The sequence below is a fragment of the Microcebus murinus genome, chromosome 2, assembly GCF_040939455.1.
Source record: "Microcebus murinus isolate Inina chromosome 2, M.murinus_Inina_mat1.0, whole genome shotgun sequence".
NCBI lineage: Eukaryota > Metazoa > Chordata > Mammalia > Primates > Cheirogaleidae > Microcebus > Microcebus murinus.
Window position 1 is genome coordinate 71516651 of NC_134105.1, and position 19530 is coordinate 71536180.

At 39.8% G+C, this 19530-nt stretch overlaps 1 protein-coding gene and 1 long non-coding RNA gene across 2 annotated transcripts in view; one reads left to right on the forward strand and one right to left on the reverse strand.

Moving 5' to 3' along the window:
* The window catches only part of LOC105862727 (guanylate-binding protein 2), a 26818-nt gene extending 17305 nt beyond the window's left edge, over nucleotides 1–9513 (reverse strand). The window contains exons 1-4 of the mRNA XM_012749237.3: nucleotides 9259–9513; nucleotides 4035–4243; nucleotides 3394–3521; nucleotides 2485–2594 (exon numbers count right to left, since the gene is read on the reverse strand). Coding sequence (XP_012604691.2) covers nucleotides 2485–2594; nucleotides 3394–3521; nucleotides 4035–4224 — 428 coding nt within the window. The 5' untranslated portion in view covers nucleotides 4225–4243; nucleotides 9259–9513. The remainder of the gene's footprint in view (nucleotides 1–2484; nucleotides 2595–3393; nucleotides 3522–4034; nucleotides 4244–9258) is intronic.
* LOC142866561 (uncharacterized) lies at nucleotides 8165–18526 on the forward strand. Its single transcript, XR_012916507.1, has 4 exons — nucleotides 8165–8403; nucleotides 8570–8680; nucleotides 17945–18044; nucleotides 18127–18526. It is a non-coding gene; the product is annotated as an uncharacterized LOC142866561 (long non-coding RNA).
* The last annotated feature ends 1004 nt before the right edge of the window (nucleotides 18527–19530 follow it).

The following is a 19530-nucleotide window of genomic DNA, read 5'->3' on the forward strand; positions in this document are numbered from 1 at the left end:
TCAATTCTATCTGTAGTTCTTTAGGTGCCTTGGTGGTATCAACTAAGCAAGGCTGAAATACTAATTTGAGTATGATGTCATGATTCTCAAAGTCAGTGAACCTTTCATTGTATTCTCCAATTAATAGGTCTACGCCTGCTATGTATTCTTCAATCAATTTGCATATATCATCCTGCTCAGCAGTGACCTTTGTTAACTGGGGAAAACGTTCATCTAAAATTTCCTTTTGAAGAAATGTTTTGTAAAAAAGATGGCTTTTTTTGAAATGTTTGGATTTTTTGTCACATATACATAGCCTTAATTTTACCTTGCAAAGAAATATTCAAGTCATTTTGATTTGACATATCACACAGAAACCCTGCATTCCTATAGAAATCTTCTTTCAATAATTCACATTGCTGATTTTGTTCTTTACAAAATTTAACTATCTGTTCTCGCAGAGATAAAATTTTGGCTACCACCCGTCCCTGTGATAGCCAACGTACTTTAGAATGATGCAGCAAATCCACACTGAATACCTCATCATTCTACTTTACCATGTTATCAAACTGACTATGCTGTGTTGCATTGGCAGGAATATAGTTAACAATACTTATAACTGGTTGTAAAGTGTCATTTGAAACAGTAGCTTTAGCACAGAGATTTTGCTAATGCAAGATACGATGAAAAGAAATGAGAGCATCTGGATCTGTTAATATATTTTTAATCTGTGCAATAAATGCATCATTTCTGTATGATACGTCAAATCAAAATGACTTGAATATTTCTTTGCAAGGTAAAACTAAGGCTATGTATATGTGACGAAAAATTCAAGCATTTCAAAATCTTTATCTGTGCAATAAACCCTTCATGTTTTCCTGTCATGAAAGGTGCACTGCCTATCTATACACTCACTAATTTACCAAATCCAGTCCAACTTCACAAAAGTTATTTAAAATATCTATTTCTTGTGTTGCGTTCGGAAGAGTGCCCAAAGTGAGTAACTCTTCATTGAAAAAAAAACTTCTGTTGTGACCCAAATGAAGTATAAAACCTGTGTCGAGTCAGTAGTATCAGTTGATTCATCCAAAGTGATTAAATAATATAAATTTTCCTTTTGAATAAAGTTATTTTGTTAAGTTGAAGGCTAATTCATGCTGACAATCAGTTGTTCTCCTTGAAAGAGGCAGTTGTTTGTACTTTGAAACTTTACTGGGCTCTAAGCATGCTACAACTTCAACAATGCAGTCTTTCACAATTTCTACATCACTTATGGCTTCCCTTTTTTCCTGAGTATATAAGCTACTTTATAAGTTACATCAGTGGCATTATTTCCAAGTCTTATTGCTTTTGCTTTTCATCTTTTAATTTCTGCAATACAACTTTTCATGTCTCTGCCTCTAATTTAAAATATTTGTGGTCCTTATGAGTGTTATAATGCTGATGAGCATTGAAATTTCTTTAATGTTGATATTGCAGTATCACAAAGCAAGCAAATCATTTTATAGTTAGCAGACACAAGATGATATTGCAATTCCCAATCCTCATTAAAAAATGTTTTCTTCCTTCAGCATTCTCTGTTTAAGCATGTAGAACTAAAAATACTGTGGATCTGTGCAGCTATTTACAAATTCCACTTCAAACAGAAACACAGTACACCATCATCAAAAACTGATAACAGACTGGTGTACTCGACTCCCATAAACTCTCGCCAACCAGTCTCGTGTGTGCGGTAGTGGCACCATTCAGGCGGGAGAAGTTATAACCAAATCATTGGAAAACAGCCATCGTTTTAGCCCTTATGGCTTACATTGTTCTAATTGTGCCAGTCAATACAGGAGGATTATTTTGTTGAAACTTATTTTATTTTTTGGTATTTTAAATATATTCATTTTTAAAATAAAATAAAAATATAAAAGATGAACAAAACGTATTAATAAAAATAAAAGGACTTGTTCTACTAAATGTGGATTCAGTCAAAAGGCCACACTTAAGGACCTACAAGGACACGTGTGGCTTAAGGCCTCAGGTTCCCCACACCTGGGACCTATGACTTGTAAGGTTTGGGATAAAAGAAAAATAATTACCACATAAAACCACTTGAGAGGTCTGCAGAGGAAATAACATCTATAGAGTACAGCTAGGTGTCAGTTAGAAGGCAACATTTAGAAAAAATGATAAGAATATAGAGATTTCTGGAAGTGAGAGCATAAGTTCTAGAGAACATTGAGGGTTTGGACATGGACAGGAGATTAAGTCAGATAGAGAATGTACAGAACCTTGTATTGCTGAGTTTCTAAGAATATGTGTGATCAGGAAGGTTTGAACTTCTGGTAGAGATTGAAGTAAAAGTGGAGATTGAGGTAAAACAAGATGCTGAGCATGGCAGGATCCGTTAAAGAGGAGACTTATATACCTCGGTACTTGCTTGGCTCTGTACCTGGTGAAAAAATGAAACCATTCATTTTTAGATTGAATGCTGTTCTAGACCACATAAAAGGATACTGCAGTTGGTCCATGGCCTGCTGGTTGATGGTTCCCATGCTGTTATACACAAAAGTGCTGCTCAGGAGGATGGCCAGTGCAAAGATCCAGGAGTCATTCTGGTTGTCTCCCTGGAAGTCAAGGTAGAAGCCACGTGGAAGAGTGACTGAGAGAATGTGCTGTCAATTCAGATAGGTGGAGACTGAATCCCAGCTCTGTCTCTCATTAGCTGTGGCAACTTAGGTATCTCACTTCCCTATGCCATATTTGTTTCCATCTTTAGAATGAATTTATAATATTCAATGCATGATGTATAATTTAAATAAGTCATCATATATAACTTGTACACGACAGTGGTAAGTCCATAAGCACTTGATTAGCAGGTGTTATTTCGATCAGCTACTGAAGTTCAAGCTGGTCTCTGAACTTAGTTTATGACCCTCGTCCATGTCCATGACATATCACAGTAAGAAACACTTTAGACAGTGATGAAAATAAGCTATTTTAATAGGAGTTTTCTATGTCCAAGAATTCTATAGTAGTAATACATTATCCATAATGAATAAAGATGTTAGTAGATCTTAAGCTTTGCTTCTCTTTCTAGTAGTGCTGCTGTGGATGTGAATATTCTTACCATCTTTCAGGGGCCCCACCGTGAAAAGTCAGACATGTGAGGTTCAAAGGTGCCTTCAGTAGCTTTACCAAAACATATTACTATAACATGAAAGAAATAGCTAGCCATTATTTTATGGGTTGACCTGTCAACCCCTAGGTTGACAATTACTATCTACTCTCAATGCTTAACCCAAGTAAATTAAAAAATAATACATTAATATGATTAATTAGAGCCAAAAATCAAGGAGTAGGAGTGATAGTGCAAAGAAGGCTATTGATGTGACATATGTAGAATTTAAAAGATTTATTTTTTACCTTCTCTACATCTCCCAGGCCCTCAGTGTCCAGCAGAACTAAGGTGTGGCCTGGCTTCTTGGGATGAGGCACACACCACATCCAAATTCCCTTGGTGTGAGACTGCACCGTGGAGCCCAGAGAGAAGCCTGCAAAGGAGAGAGGGGGTAAGACAGGAAGGAGATTAAAAAACATATACTTCTAGAAATTGGGATAATAGTTAACATAATCAAAGTTAAAAGATAAAAGAAACTATAACCAGTATTAATCTTAATTATAATCCTAGAAATGGGGAAAACAGATATCTAACACAGATTGAAACACTCATTTTTCTGTAAATTTCAGTGGAAGCTTGCTATTGCTACAGCAATATTTGGGTAAATGTTTATGATCCATTATTATGTAAGCTAATTTTTTCATTAACACCATATTTTTTCCAGAAAGGCACATTTGTATTCTTAAATGGGAAAATAAAGGCAAAGTGGGAAGAAGAATGAGTTGACTCTAATCTTCTAAAGTGAATTAAAGAGCCATGATGGATTGAAAGTTAGTTTTCAATATTCATCCCGGACTCTAACTTCCTTTCCTCACATCCCTACAGTGGATGCTGGCATTGTGACTGCAGAGAGGGGACTCACCCAAACTCTGCTGGTGACACTCACCCTTTTTCTTCCCAGCCAGCTTGTTCATCAGGTAGGACTTGCCCGTGCGGTAGAGGCCCACGATAGCCACCACCACCACAGGCTGGGTAATGGCAGACAGGATCTTCAAGGCTTCCTCATTAGCCACCAGTTGCCCTTTCGTGTTCTCAATGAGACACACTGGGCCTGGCATGCAGATCTCTGAGGTCATGTTTATGGTGTTCCCTTATCTGCAAGGCAAAAGATGAAATGGAAAGCAATTTCTAGTTACTTAGCCAAGCTGAACTTCGCAATATGGACTAAAGTTTTGTTTTCTATCCTTGAACTGTGTTTTTGTATATTTAAAAAAGCCTTGTTTCCCTTTAACACCATTCTATAGACTGTTCCACTGGATCTCTCTTACGATAGTTGGAAATAGACCTACAGAGAAGATTCACAACAGATTATTTGGAAATAGTTAGACCTACAGAGAAAATTCACAAGTATGGAGAGTTCCCATAGATCATTTCCCCAGCTTCCCCTAGTGTTAACATCTTACTTAACCAGAGGTAGGGACGAGAACAATTACTGAAAGCAGGATTTTAATACTGATACAATACTACTAACTAACCCACACACCTTATTAGTATTTCAGCAGTTTTCCACTATGGTCCTCCTGCTCCACCGTCCAGTCCAGGGTCCTTCATTGCACGTGGTCGTTATGTTTCCTTAGTCTCCTTGCTTCTTTGCTAATTCCTTATTCTATCTTTGTCTTTCATGACCTTGACAAAATCACTGCCTGTGATTTTGTAGAATATCCCTCATTTGGAGTTTCTCTGATGTTTTCTCGTTATTAGATTGAAGTTACATATTTTTGGAAAGTATGCCACAGAAGTGATGTTCTGCCATTTTAGTGTCTTGTATCAAGGGATTCATGAGGTTGACATGACTTATTCTGATGCTACAATCTTAACTTTGATCATTTGATCATTTTGTTAATGTACTGTCTGCAGATTTCTCCACTGTGAAATACTACCATTTTCTCACGAAAAAGTACCACTTGAAGAGACAACTTTGAGACTATGCAAATAGAGTCTCATCATACTTTAATATTTTCTTCAGCCATTGTTTTTACCACCCATTGATAATTATTGCTTATAAATTATTTACTGTGGTGTTCGACTGAAGGTAACTTTCTATTCTTATTATTCCTTCCACATTTATTAATTAGAGTTCTACTGTGAGTGAGAGTTGTTCCTTCTCCTCCATTTATTTTATTCACTCATTCAATCATTTAGTTTTATTGGTGTAGACTTACAGATATTTATTTTGCTCTGTGGGTAATACTATTCTATCGTTATTTATTTTGTTACTCAACTTGTCTGAGTTTGGTTGTTGAGAGCTCCTTCAAGCGAGGTCGCATGTTCTTTGGACATGCTTTCAATGTATTTTCAGTGCTCGTTTGCTTTCTGACACCAAAATATATTCCAGGTGCCTCTCATAGTTTTCCTTACTGAGCCTTAGAATAAGCCATTTCTCCCCAAAATTGTGGTTTCTATCATTGCATAATAGTACTTAGACACCAACATATCATACTAGGTGTGTCCATTACCTCTAGGCCCTCTCAGGGGTAAAGTTAAAAAATATATGTTTATATACTAGCACATGAATACACACATCTACATTTCTTTTTTACTTATCCATTTCTATATCCAAGCTCAAGTTTCTTCTGATATTTCCAATTCCAATCCAAAACAACTGAATTTATTCAAACTTTTTTCCTTTGTTTTTAACCCTATCCTATGACTATATCATTGTACATAATATATTTACTTACTCAATTTTAGTATACATAAAGTAGTTTCAAAGTTATTAATATATAACTGTGAAAAATAAATTTACTAACTAGAGTATGTAATAAGTTGACTTTTTTTTGTCTTTAGGCTTATGCATACAGTTAAAACACTACATTCTAAAATTGCTTGAAAAATAAATAAATAAATAAATTGCTTAGTTATTTCCTCCATTCTCTTCTGTGTGGTTAAATTATTCATTTCTAATACAGTTAGTTTCAGCTGTTGGTTAATTTTAAGTATGTATTTCTTTTTTTGAGATTTTGAAATATCGTGGTTCTAAAAGTCGGAGTTTTACAAAAATCTGTGGCTGGAGAAGTGTCAGTTCTCCTTCACCTTACCACTCTTTTCCCATCACAGCTATTTTTCTATTCTTTCCACCTCATTCCTATTCATCCTCCATAGATACCCAATCTTGTTAGATTCTATTTAATCTTTCTTGTATTTTCTTTTCACAAATGAACGTGTGTATTTTCTCGTTCACATTTTCTAACATGAAGATTACAGCCTTTAAGTATATGGAAACCCCTCCATATCAGTTCATAAACAGCTTCCTCAACCCTTTGCATAGGTGTCTAGTCGATTATGTGGCTCTACCACAGTTTATTGAATCACTCGTTTATGTGTGGACATTCAAATTGTTTCTAATATTTTTCAATTACAAACAAGGCTGCAATGAATACCTCTACTAACTATATGCATGCGTATTTTTGTAGTGTTGCTGAAGTAACTTCAGGATAGAGTCCTACAAGTGAGATTGCTGGGTCAAAATGTGTGAGTGTATTGTTGTGTTAGGTGTTATGAAATTCCTACCCAGAGGTTGTTTCAGGTTGTACCACACCAGCTCATTTTGAATCTCATTTTCCAGAAAATATAATTTTTTCTAGGTGTCTCACATCTTCTGACTTACTTCTAAAATTTCCTTTGGAAACTTTTCATGTTTACATTTATTTATTTATTTTGAGACAGAGTCTCACTCTGTTGCCTGAGCTAGAGTACCATGGCATCAGCCTAGCTCACAGCAACCTCAAACTCCTGGGCTCAAGCAATCCTCCTGCCTCAGCCTCCAGAGTAGCTGGGACTACAGGCATGTGCCACCATGCCCGACTAATTTTTTCTATAGATATTTTTTAGTTGTCCAGATAATTCTATCTTTTTAGGAGAGACAGGGTCATGCTCTTGCTCAGGGTGGTCTCAAACTCCTGAGCTTAGACGATCCGCCAGTGTTTGTTGGGAAATAGAGACATGAGAAGTTTCAGGGGTTTTGCAGGGCTTTGCCTTGAAGGAATGTGTGGACAATTACTTCACAGACTAGAAGCTGCTTCTAAGAAGGGGGGCATTGTCAGAGGACATTTGCAAACAACATTTCTTCTCTTACTGCCCATCATCGCCTTGAGCTTTTTTGCAAAGCAGAAGCTCAGTTTGGGCCCTGGGCAGAGAAGCTGATTAAAATGCCTGCCCAGCAGATAACGTTCAGCTGGAACTATCCTAGACTTCAAGGCTATTCCTGCTTCGCTTCTGATTACATGTCTCTGTGTTTAGAAGAAGTAGATTAGAGTAGTACACAGACTCAGTGTTCTCATTTTATACATTTTATCTTCAATTTGCATGCTCAGCTAGGTCTGTTTCTTTTAGGGCTTAACATGCTTATCTTAGAAAAATTGTGTAGCCATCTATTCTTGTAGACAGAATTAGGTAGGATTCCCCTGGAAACCTCAAAAAATGAACTGTATACATAAATCTCTAACAAAAGACAACTATTTACTGTACCAATAAATACTGATGCGGGACTTCAATCTGGGTTTCGGCCGGCGGGAAGCTGAGAACCCCTGACTCCCCATCTTTTATACTGTTCTCCGTCTCCATCTCAATCATTTCTCATATCATCTCTTTATTTCTTTATTTCCACATCCCTTGCGACCTTCCTGCCTTGGGGCCAGTTTGCGCTGGGAGGGTGGCCAACTCCCAGAGTGCTAGGATAACAGGCGTGAGCCACGCGCCAGGCCCATGTTTACATTTAGATCTTTGGACTGACAAAGCTCAACTCTCTGAGCCCATGTATAGAGTAACAGGGAGGCTTCACCTGGGAAATGTTATGTCGAATGTATATCTACATTTTGTAACATGGGTGCCATCCTAACCAGCCTTGGTCTTGGTTTCTTCCCAATCTGTTCATGGGCAGAATCTCGTCAGACCATGGGACTCAGCTCACCCAGTAACTTCCTCCCCTCACTGTGCCGGAAGCCCTCCGAGCTCCCACCGTCCATCCCGCCTGCCCACTCACTGGTTCTTAATATTTGCTGCACGTCAGCACTCACACGTTCTCACTCAAGTCTGATATCTCAACCCGGACACTTATCTGTTGATTTCTGACTCAATTATGTTACCAGATTTTGATCTCTCTGTGTTTTAAGATTGAGTCTTTATTCCCTCCATGTATATCTGCTTTCATATTACTCCTTTCAAGTAACGAAGACACCATCAGGAAACGTTCTCTGATAAACCAGGCTTGTTTGTTGTTTGAACTCTGCTGCATATGGAGTGTTAGATACACAACTGTAAGCACATCCTCTTTAACCAGGGCTTGATAATTTGACAATTTTGTAAAGTTAAAAGCAGTAAAAATCTTTCCTGTAGTAATGCCTTAACTTTGTGTTTCAAACTTGAATGTCTCACTCCCTGTAAGTCAAGTGATCATGATACAAAATTTATAATATCTTCCAGATACAAACAGAGACAATACGCACTGCAGTTTTCATTCTCATCCTAACATGAAGAGCCTCTTTCCTCAGCCATGGACCTGACTACATCTGATTTGCTCTGCTGACAGCTTATGTAAGTATCTGGCTTCCCACTTCTTCAGGGGGAGACAGTAAAAAAAGCCATTTATTTTTCCATGATCAGGACTTATTGCCTCTAACAACAATGGTCCACAGGAGGCACACAGATAGTTTCATTTTGTGGGCTGAGGTGTACCACTATAAACTGGGAATAAATCAACAACTGATTCAGAAAGAGTGGCCACACAAAGATTTTGTAAGCTCCTAATTACAATAACTTGTTGCCTTTTTTTGAAGATCCCAAGTTGCCTACCTTTATTTACCTAAAACTATAAAGTTTGGCCAGTGAGAAAGTGATGGATTCTGAGTTTATTTAGGTAGATACTAATAAATAAAGGTAATTTAAGATGGTGTCAAGAAAGAGCCTTAAAACCTCCCCATCTCTGTCCAGGCTCCACCTCTGCAGCAGCCCAATTCAGCACAGCAGGAGCCCAGGGCACTTAAGGGACAAGCAGCCCCGTGATGAGACCAGGATTTTATCAGGACCTGTGTCCCATAGCTCATGCAGCCTGCCTGGGAGATGGCCATTTTAGAAAAACTCCTGGATCTTTTCGCATCTCTACCCAGTCTTACCTGTAAGCAGAGATCCTTTAGAGCTGGGAAGAATGCAGCTTTGATGAGAAGGATGGGAGTCCTTATCCTGTTCCCTCTTCCAAGTTTGGCTGCAGTCCTTTCACCCTCCTTTATCTGTCCTGGAGTTTTGGACTTTAATCAGGCTTTAAAATGTGATATTTTTACCCTTCCAATGCCCTGGGGTTTTCCAGACTGTCTTCAGAGACCTGAGGATTGGACAAATTAAAAAGGAAAGCAAAGAAATAGAGCGATACAAAACTGAAAGTGGTAATTCCAGGAAATAACTCATTTACCATAAACAGACTCTCTGAGAGCTGTTCTGGTGGGAGGGTTTGACACGATTTCTCAATCAGAACATTCCAACTGTATTATTGGGAGAAATCTTAGAGACTGCTTGCCCTACTAACTCAAAAGTTTCCTTGGATCTTTTAAAATAATGTTTTTTTAAAATATATATACATATATATATTGTTTTTATTTCAGCATATTATGGGGGTACCAGTTTGAGAATTCTGGGGATGAGAAAGTCTCATGTAATAATTTGTAGATCCAGTGACCTTGTATATTGCACTCATTAGCAGTGGATCTTGTAACTCATGTTTAGTGATGAGGACTGGATGTCCCCTGAGGGAATGTCCACTTTTGAATTCTTAGCATCTGAGCCATGTCCTGACACTTGGCATGTAATAAATAAATGAATAATAATGAAGAGAGTACCCATTTATCTCACACTTGATACAGACCCACTGTCAACTTCTTTACATAGATTATCCCATTGTATTCTTATCACAAATATTTTACCACCATGTTACAGAGAGATTTAATGACTTGTTAAAATTACAGAGCTACTAAGTAAGATCTGAACCCAAGAAGTCTGACTCCAAAACTCAGGCTAACAATTACTCACCAACGTACCTCTGTGTTTGCTAAGTGAACAATAATAATAACAATGTTTCTCGTTTGTCAGTTGTTTTATAGGCCAGATGCACATATCATTTAAACAGTATAATACTGTTTCACAATATAGGGTGTGTGTTATTCCCTTTGTCCAAGAAAGGAAAAGAGTCAGAAAGAGGTTAAGTAATATGTCAACCCAAAGCCAGTGACTTACACTAAACTGGCAAGTCATTGAGTGAGATTAAAACTTGAAAATCTGTTTCTTTAATATCACATTATTTCACTACTCTAAACTGCCTCTAAAAGAAAGAAGGGGGGGACAGTGAGAATAAGATTCTGTGAGTGGAGGGGGTATATGTGTGTGCGTGTGTATTAATGTTGGTGAAATCGAAAGTACAAGTAGGGCAGGATTATCTCAAAATAGAACTAGTGCTGGGAAATCAGTTGCTTTATTTCTTCTGAACAATAAAATCTATTGTTTATATCATGCACACACAAAATAGTTTCAGGGCAATTTAATCTTTGTGAATTAGCTATAACTTAAAGGTAAATAAAGATGAAAACTTGTTTATAAATTAAAAATAGCCCATTTTTCCAACTTCTTTTTACAGGTTTTTTTTTTTTTTAAGACAAGTGGGTCAGAGGCTTGTCTCTAACCATTTGACTATAAATAAAACCTTCCAGGGGCTAAACAAAAACCTTGCCAGCTTTGTAACCCAGAGGAGTCCTCAAGATTCTGGGCTCCAGTTCATGTGAAATGTAAACACGCGTAAAGACAGATCCCCAGGTCCCTGACAGCATGGGAGCATAATCCAGATGCCTATCCTGGATCTCTCTTCTCAGGAAGATAAGGAAAAGTTATTTAACCTTTCAGATGAGGACAATTAACTGTGCAAATAGTCACCTCAATTCCCAAGTAAGTATGAACCACATGAAGAAAGGTACAACAAAGTTCAGGATATAACAGCAACTTCAGTGTCAAGTCTTCTTATGGGGACAGAGAATAGCATTGATGTTAAGGAAACATGTTACATACTGGCAAAAATAGTGCAATATTAAGAATCTTATCTGTTTTGGTGTATAAATAATGTATAAATAATGTGAACTTTCATCATGATTTTCTACTCGCCTGCAGAATAGCTATGGACATGTACTTGGCTCTGCTTACCGAATAATAAAACAATATTCCTTCTTTTCTAAATTTTTATGAGGAGGACTATTGTTTGGTAAAATTTTAAATTCACTAACAATATGAAAAAATTTACTACCTACCTTCCAGAAGAATTAAAGTTCTTATCTTTAGATAAATTTGTATGTATTGTTTGAGAATAATTCATGGTACATATAAAATAATTCTATTTATAAAAATTATAAATCAACAATAAAAGTAAAAGTCTAGGAGGATAGCTACTGTAAAATTAACAATATTATTTGGCTCATTTATAAGACTGGAAGTTATCTTTTGTTCTTATACTTTCTTTAGTACTGTGAATTTTTTAAATGACTTAATTATTTTATTATAAGAAAAAATATATAGACACCAAAAAGGTAATTTTTCTTGTGAAAAATAAAATCATTTTTTTCAAGAATCATTTTCTGCTAGGCATTCAGTTTTCCAATCCATTGTTGGAAAGATATTTCATAAGCATATACAATACACAAAGTCTGTTTTATATTAGTGTTCAATTGTGTATAGTTGAGATATTTATATTAAGGTAGTGCAGATAGGAAAAGTTATTTAGAATGATGGATTTTCCCCTTGGTTTGGACCAAAATCAGGGAATTTGATACAGTTGCAAGAGTCAATAAAGATGCCTTATCCTAGTGAGCAAATAGGGAGACAAAGGTTTATGATAATAGAAGGTGTAACAGACAGAATGGCCGGAAAAAAATGGTTTAAAACTTCCCCCATTTGTTTTGAGAACTGAAACTGCATTCCTGCCCGATTAGGTGATCAGGAGGGGCCTGGGAATCAGCCATCCCAGGCCCTCGGGCCAGCCTCCCAGGCAGGCAGCTGGTGAAGGTCACAGGCTTTGTCTTTGTTAGAGATGGGACGATTAGAATAGCTAAACACCATAGCCTAGAACAGAGGGGCCCTCCCTTTAAAGGCTCTGTGTTTCTGCTTATGTTCAGGAAATTTGGATTTTGAGACAAGACAGTCTACCATTTTCCTCCTTTGCTAGCAAAGTAATAAACTTCTCTTTCCTTCTCTTCAAACCACTTTTTCTCATTTTTCTGATGAGATCTCAAGGACAAGTGCCAAGCTTTCGGTAACCGATTTTGGTTTCCCTGGCTGGAGCCCTATAGGCATCCTGGTGAAATGGCATCCTGGAACAAGGGAGAAGCCCTGGGCCAAGACATGGGTCTTCACTGGGAGGGGTGGCTTCTTTTTCAGATCAGAGAATATGGGATCCCAGTAGCTGCTGGAGAGTGTTTATAGCTCTGTGGAAACTCCTATCTCAGTCTCCCTGAAGTTGACACAGCCCCCACAGCCTGAATTGAGTTGAGGGGAAGGAAACAGATTTGGGAAATGTCACAATAGCCATGGTCATTTGGAAGTAAAGTCCCCTGGGGCACCAAGTACTTATTTCCACCCTTTTTGGGGTGGGGGGCAGTCAGACCTTCCTGTTGGTGAGAGGCACTGTTTGCAGAGGGAAGTCTAGCAGTTAGTGGAAGCTGGGGACCTGGTTTGGCTTTGGAGCTCTTTGTGGTTCTATGGGAACAGGGCTGGGGCTAGGCTGCCATTTGGGGATGGTTTCCGAGGGAACCAGGGGACTAGACTACCCATTTGGCGAGTGTTTTTGAAACTTGCAGTTGTGGTGGCATTTATCCCCTTTGCATTCCCATTTGTGAACCTTCCAGCCCTATGGCAGGGCATTTGGGGCACTGTTGCGGTGCAGTTTAGGGTGGCATTTGTCCCTTTGGATTCCCATTTGTTTGATAGGCCTGGCACTTTGTGTTGAGAAGTCTGTATTGTCTGTGTTTTTTTTATAAAGTTTTGTTGCAATATAGACAAGCTCCACCTAAAAGTCCTTTGGGAACAATTGTAACTGGATGGTTAACTTATAGCTGAAAACCTATGTCTCAGGAAAATGGTTTTATCATAATCCAATGTATGTGCTGAAGTATGAGGAAAAGTGACTGTTAAGTGAAACTTTACATTGCACTGTCATATAATGGAAATTATTTTGTCAAAGGTCAGGTAAATGGACACGATCCCATATGGGTTGGCTTATTGTGTAGAAAATGTCTGATTTATTTGAGGCTGGATATTTCGTGTTTAATGACCTAATGCGATCTGAGAGGCCTGGGATAAAGTTAATGGTTTGGTTAAATAGATGAATTTCCCCAGCGGAAGGGGGGATCAGTGGGTACAGCCTGCTGCCACATGGTGTGGGGCTGGGGGTGAAAAGCCTGTTGCCCCCACCCCCAAGCTTGCATAAGACAGGATGGGGAGGTGTGTCATCTCTTGTGAGTGGGTCAGGGGAGAGGTCGCAGTGCCAGTGACTGATCTGCAGGAAGGTGCTGCAGGCTCCAGCTCGTGGTGATCGGCCCCCTGCCAGAAGCCTGCAGCTGGCTGAGGGAATGGCCCTGCATGGGGAGGCTGGAGTCCAGCCAGGGAAAACTAACGCCTGCCCCAGCCATCTTGACCCCTAGGGAGGAAAATGGAGTGAGTCTTAGAAAAAAACACCTGCCACCTGACCAGCGCCCCAGGCATGCATTGCAACAGGACAGGGAGGCACCTGGACCAGGGGCCGGCAGCCAGCTGGGAAACAGCACCTTCCCCTCTCTGCCTGGACCTGGCCTGGGGAAGCTTTGTTTTATGCTAAGCAGAATTTCTATCTGCCTTTGGTGTTTGCATGGAACAGGAGCAGGGTACTTAAGAAAATTTCTTCTTATTTGCCTGCCAGTGCTGAGCAGGCCATCTGTGGCCTAAGTGATGAAGGCAGGCTCTGGGGACAAGGGAGCCCCTGTGCTTTCTGAGCTTCCCCCGGCCTGAGTGGGTGGTAAATGTATGATTTGGGGAGAGCTGCAGCCCATTGTCATGTGGGAGAAGGGTGGATAGTCTGAGCTCCAGGCTGCTGAGTGTCCACTGCCACTGTCCGACTGAAACTCTTCAGTCACATGCCCACTAAATTGTAACTCAGGGTCAGGAATGGTCTCAATGTCCAGGACCAGGCAGAAAACTCATTTTGGCCAGAGGATGTTCCGTAATCAGAAGGGGACAAATTATATATACAGTTAGTATGCTTTCTGTAAAAGGAAAAGACATTAGAAAGAACATTGCCCCAAAGTTACAAAGGCCTCAAGATAGTAAGAAGCCACCAAGAGAGGAATTTTTTTAATCCCAGGACTCAGACTGGGAAGGAGGGGGTCAGAGCCCCCTGGCTCCAAATATCCCCACAGGAGCCCTGGGAAAAAGTGACAGTGGGAATACAATTGGGGCCAACCTGTGTGTATAGGAGTGATCTGGTAGTTGGGGCCCTTTCCCCCAGCTGCAGCCCCATCCCTGCCACCAGCCATGCCTGGCACTTAATGAGTCCAGAAGAGCAGTGGGGGAGGGGCTGGATAGCAGCGAGGCAGCTGTAGGCAAGCTGCTGCTGAAGAATGGGATTGGTACTCAGTAACATGTAAGTGACAGGATCCTGGGCCAGGAGTGGCTTTACAGTGCTGTTAGACTGTGTTAGGAGTTTTTAAAAGGGCTCTCCTGCCCTATCTCATGGAAGGCAAGCAGGGGATTTGTGACAATCAGACAGATTCATAAACTTATATTAGTTTGTCTGGGGTCCCTAAGAATGGCTTCTAGATGTCAGACTCTGGACTGATGGTAAAGCCCTTTTACAGGAAAAAAAATGCAAGGAATGAGCTTTAGAGTCTTAGCATAGATGCTGAGAGGCATCCCAAAGCCAGTGGCATACCGCTCGGAGCCTCTGAAGAGCGAGAAGATGGCCTCTTTGATAAATTGTATCCTATTTATGTATGTCTATGTATGCCTATGTATGTCTATTCTCCATCCTGCCACCCTTTTGCCTTTACAACATGACTGTTTAGAGGTTCTGGAGACTGTGTATTTTACCAGGATGGACCCATCAGATCAGCTGACACCAGATCAAAAGTGAGATCTTTTCACTGGTGGAACAGCTTTATGAACAGTGAGGGACAGGATACGCAGTGATCACAGCACTGGCACCGCCACCAGGGACTTCAGCCCAGGAAGCTGAGTTGAAGTTGTCAAGAGGACAAAGGTAAACAGCTAAATATGCTTTTATGATTGTAAACGCTCATAGTGCCATTTGAAAGAAAAGGTGTCTCCTGACAGCAGGAGATAAGAATATTAAGTATGCCACTAAAATAATGGCCTTGATACAGGCCATGGCTGAGCCCAAACAGGTGGCCAACATGGCAAAAAGAAACAAGGCCACGGGCAGAGCTCCTAGAAGGCCATTGGAGATAATTGATTCTCTGGGACCTTGATACTCCAGCTAGACTTAGATCCTCTTTAAAGCTAAACACAAGGACTCTGCCATTTGGGATGGCACAACTGAGTGGAGAAAAATTTCTCATGGATTCATTCGCCTACCCAAAGTTTTGCCTTGGCCCCTTATGAGGAACCTACATGAATGCCTTAATGGATTTGGAGAACCTCATTTGAAAGGATCCAGTTTGTTTTGTAGATGTCAGGCCCTGATATTCTTTGATAATTGCTTTTTAATTTTAAACTATTGTTGAATTAAACTGCTATGACAAATGCATTTTAAAATAAGCAATAGTGTTATGGTATTAAAATAAAAAATCCCTCATTTTATAATTTCCTTTACAAGATGCACAAGCTATCAACAAAAATTATATGAGAGATCCAGTATATTATTAGCCATTTTAAGTACTGAAACTGTTACCATGCCAATATCAAGGATCTTGGAAATCACTGAGGGTTTTTCATTTTCAGTTGTTGCAATCTCCTCCTTTAGTTGATGTGCAGTGTCCTTTAACTCATAATATTTCTCCTTAAATTTTCATTAAACATTTCTTCTATGAACTACAAAAGGGGAAGTACATATATTTGAAAATGACCAATTTGTAATAGTCAAAGTTTTCTAATTAATAATTTCATAAGTTCAGAACACATTTATTTTTGTGAGATCTTAGAACACTCTTTGATGAGTTGTCCAATATTTCCAGATGACTGTGTTTGACTCGAGTGAATACATACAGTTTATACCTTTGTGAAATTCCCTCAGCATTATCTCACCAGGGTGGAGAGGAGTTATGTTCCAACACAAAGAATGCCCTTTCGGAGGGGATATAGTTTCAATTCTAATTAATGCTCAGTTACAATGAGGTAGCAGGGTCACCCTCCTCTAAGAAGTAATGGGAACTGCTGGCCCTGGATAGAACATAGGAGGTCAAGCTCCAGGTTGGGACAAAGAATATATGTTACTCTCGTATAGGATGAATCAGGCAGATATGAAAACAAATGGAACAATGTCAGATCTTTCAGCATCACCCATTGCATATCAAGCCAAATCTAATACATTCAGACCAGAGTAACTATTTCAGGTCTCTTTGATGTTTGTGCCAAGAATCATAGGAGTGGTGGACAAAGGTCCTATTTCACTGGGCACAGTGACAGCATCCTGTAATCACCACACACAGCAGCCAGCACCCGGGGGGATGTCACATGTACTCTCCAAAGTCTAACACTACAGAAGATGTTGGAGTTTTTTAGATGTATAAGCTTCGATAAGATCCAGATGCAGCCAGGCGTGGTAGCTCACGCCTGTAATCCTAGCACTTGGGAGGCTAAGGAGGGTGGATTGCTCAAGGTCAGGAGTTTGAGACCAGCTTGAGCAAGAGCAAGACCCAATCTCCACTATAAATAGAAAGAAATTAATTAGCCGACTAATATAGATAGAAAAAATTAGCCAGGCATGGTGGCGCATGCCTGTAGTCCCAGCTACTCAGGAGGTTGAGGCAGGAGGATTGCTTGAGCCCAGGAGTTTGAGGTTACTGTGAGCTAGGCTGATGCCATGGCACTCACTCTAGCATGGGCAACAAAGGAACACTCTGTCTCAAAAAAAAAAAAAAAAAAAAAAAAAAGATCCAGATGCGGTTTTAGTGAAATATATAGCTTTCAGGTTTTCCTTGGAATCACGACTATGCTTAAAATGTTGGCCCTTCCACTCTTGAGGAACCAAGAGTGGGTATTGTTCATCAAATAATGCCAGGCTTCGTAGGAACTCACCTTGAAACTGTGCTCCAGCATATTATCATGCTATCTCAGAAGAGTTTCTCTATCTCTATCCATCTTATCATTCACTTGAGCTAGGTTTTCCAGGAAGCTTGTAAATTGAGCAGACTTTTGTTTCTGTCTTTGCACCAACATTTGCTTCTCAGCTGCCTCCTTCAAGGCCCTCTCTGCTGTTCCATAAATGTTTTAGAGAGAAAACAAAATTATAGTCAAGCCTGAGTTCTACCCTCCAGAGCACAGAGACCAAACTGATTTTGAAAAAGGCAGGGAGGTGGATGATCGGGGCTATCTGAATTCTCCCACTAGCCATGGCAGGAAGAGCATGTTTCAGAATGTGAAGGGAAGACACTCAGTGGTTAGATGTGAAACCCCAACTCTCCGTGTTGCTTTAAGATATAGCAGAGCATGTGTTCTCCAGCAGGAGGAAACTCTTTGTGTCAGGAGAACCTGTCTGATCAGGCAGAGGGCACTGCAGGAAGCTACCAACCCTCTGAGAGCTGAGTCCTGACCCTGTACCTGCTATCGCCTTCTCTCCAGCAGTGAGGGCTTCGTCTGACGGCAGGATGGATTCCTCCACAGCCACCTATGCCTGCAAGAATTCATATGTCTGAGGAACCAAAAAGATGCAAATATCAGTCAGGTAGCAAAGATCTATTCCTCTGATGAGATATTATTATTCAGAAAAGCCACAAATCTAACCCAGTAATTCTGCATCTGCCTAGGATCCCACAGTGCTTCTCTCCCTCCTCGGCCACAACACAGTGTCCAAGCCCTCTGATGAGACATGAGAACCTTGCACAGCAGCCTCCTGCCCAGCTCTACAGCTCCTGTCCCAGGGACACTGCCACCACCCAGGGTGCAAACAATCGGATTTGCTGCAGTTCTACAAACATGATCCTCCATTGTTTGAATTATTTTCACGTTCTTTTTCTTCTGCCTGGATGCTGTGCTACTCTTTCTTAAGTAGCATAACATCAATCAATACTTCAACTAAGAGTTCCCACCTCGAAGCCAGAAGCTTTCCAGGTTGCCCTCTGAGTTTCTATCACAACTTTACTGAGATATGATTAACATAATAAAAATTATATATGCTGAAGGTATATGGCATGTTTTGACACATGTATACATTGCAAAATGACTATTAAAAAAAAACCCAAGTAACATATCCATCACCTCATATAGTTACCTGTTTTGTGTGGTGAGAACACTTGAGATCTACTATCTTAGCAAATTTCAAGTATATAATACGTTATTTTAACGAGAGTCGCCATGCTATAAATTAGGTAATCAGAACTTACTTATATTATAAATGAATGTTTGTGACTCTTGACCAATATCTCCCATTTCCTCCCACTCCCCTGCCTCTGGAAAAAAATGTTCCCCTCCCTATTAATATGACTTTGTCATTATTCTTTTAAATTTCACGTAAAGGTGAGTCATGTAGTATTTGTCTGTCTGTGTCTCTAGGTATATTCATGCTTTCACAAGTGGCAGAATTTCCTTCTTTTTTTTTTTTTATTTCGGCATATTATGGGGGTACAGATTTTAAGGTTTCAATAAATGCCCATTTCCTCCCCTCCCCCTAAAAGTCTGAGTCTCCATCATGACCATCCCCCAGATGGTGCACATCTCACTCATTATGTATGTATATACCCGCCCCCCTCCCCACTCCCACCTGCCCAATACCCTATTACTGTAGTACCTATGTGTCCACTTAGGTTCTACTCAGTTAATACCAGTTTGCTGGAGAATATATCTGATGCTTGTTTTTCCATTCTTGGGATACTTCACTTAGTAGTATGGGTTCTAGCTCTAACCAGGAAAATATAAGATGTACTATATCACCGTTGTTTCTTAGAGCTGAATAGTACTCCATGGTATACATATACCACATTTTATTAATCCATTCTTGGATTGATGGGCACTTGGGCTGTTTCCACAGCCTTGCAATTATTGTGCTACTATAAACATTCGAGTGCAGGTGTCTTCTTTGTAGAGTGTCATTGGATCTTTTGGGTAGATGCCCAGCAATGGGATTGCTGGATCAAATGGTAGATTCACTTGTATCGCTTTAAGGTATCTCCATATTGCTTTCCACAGAGGTTGAACTAGTTTGCAGTCCCACC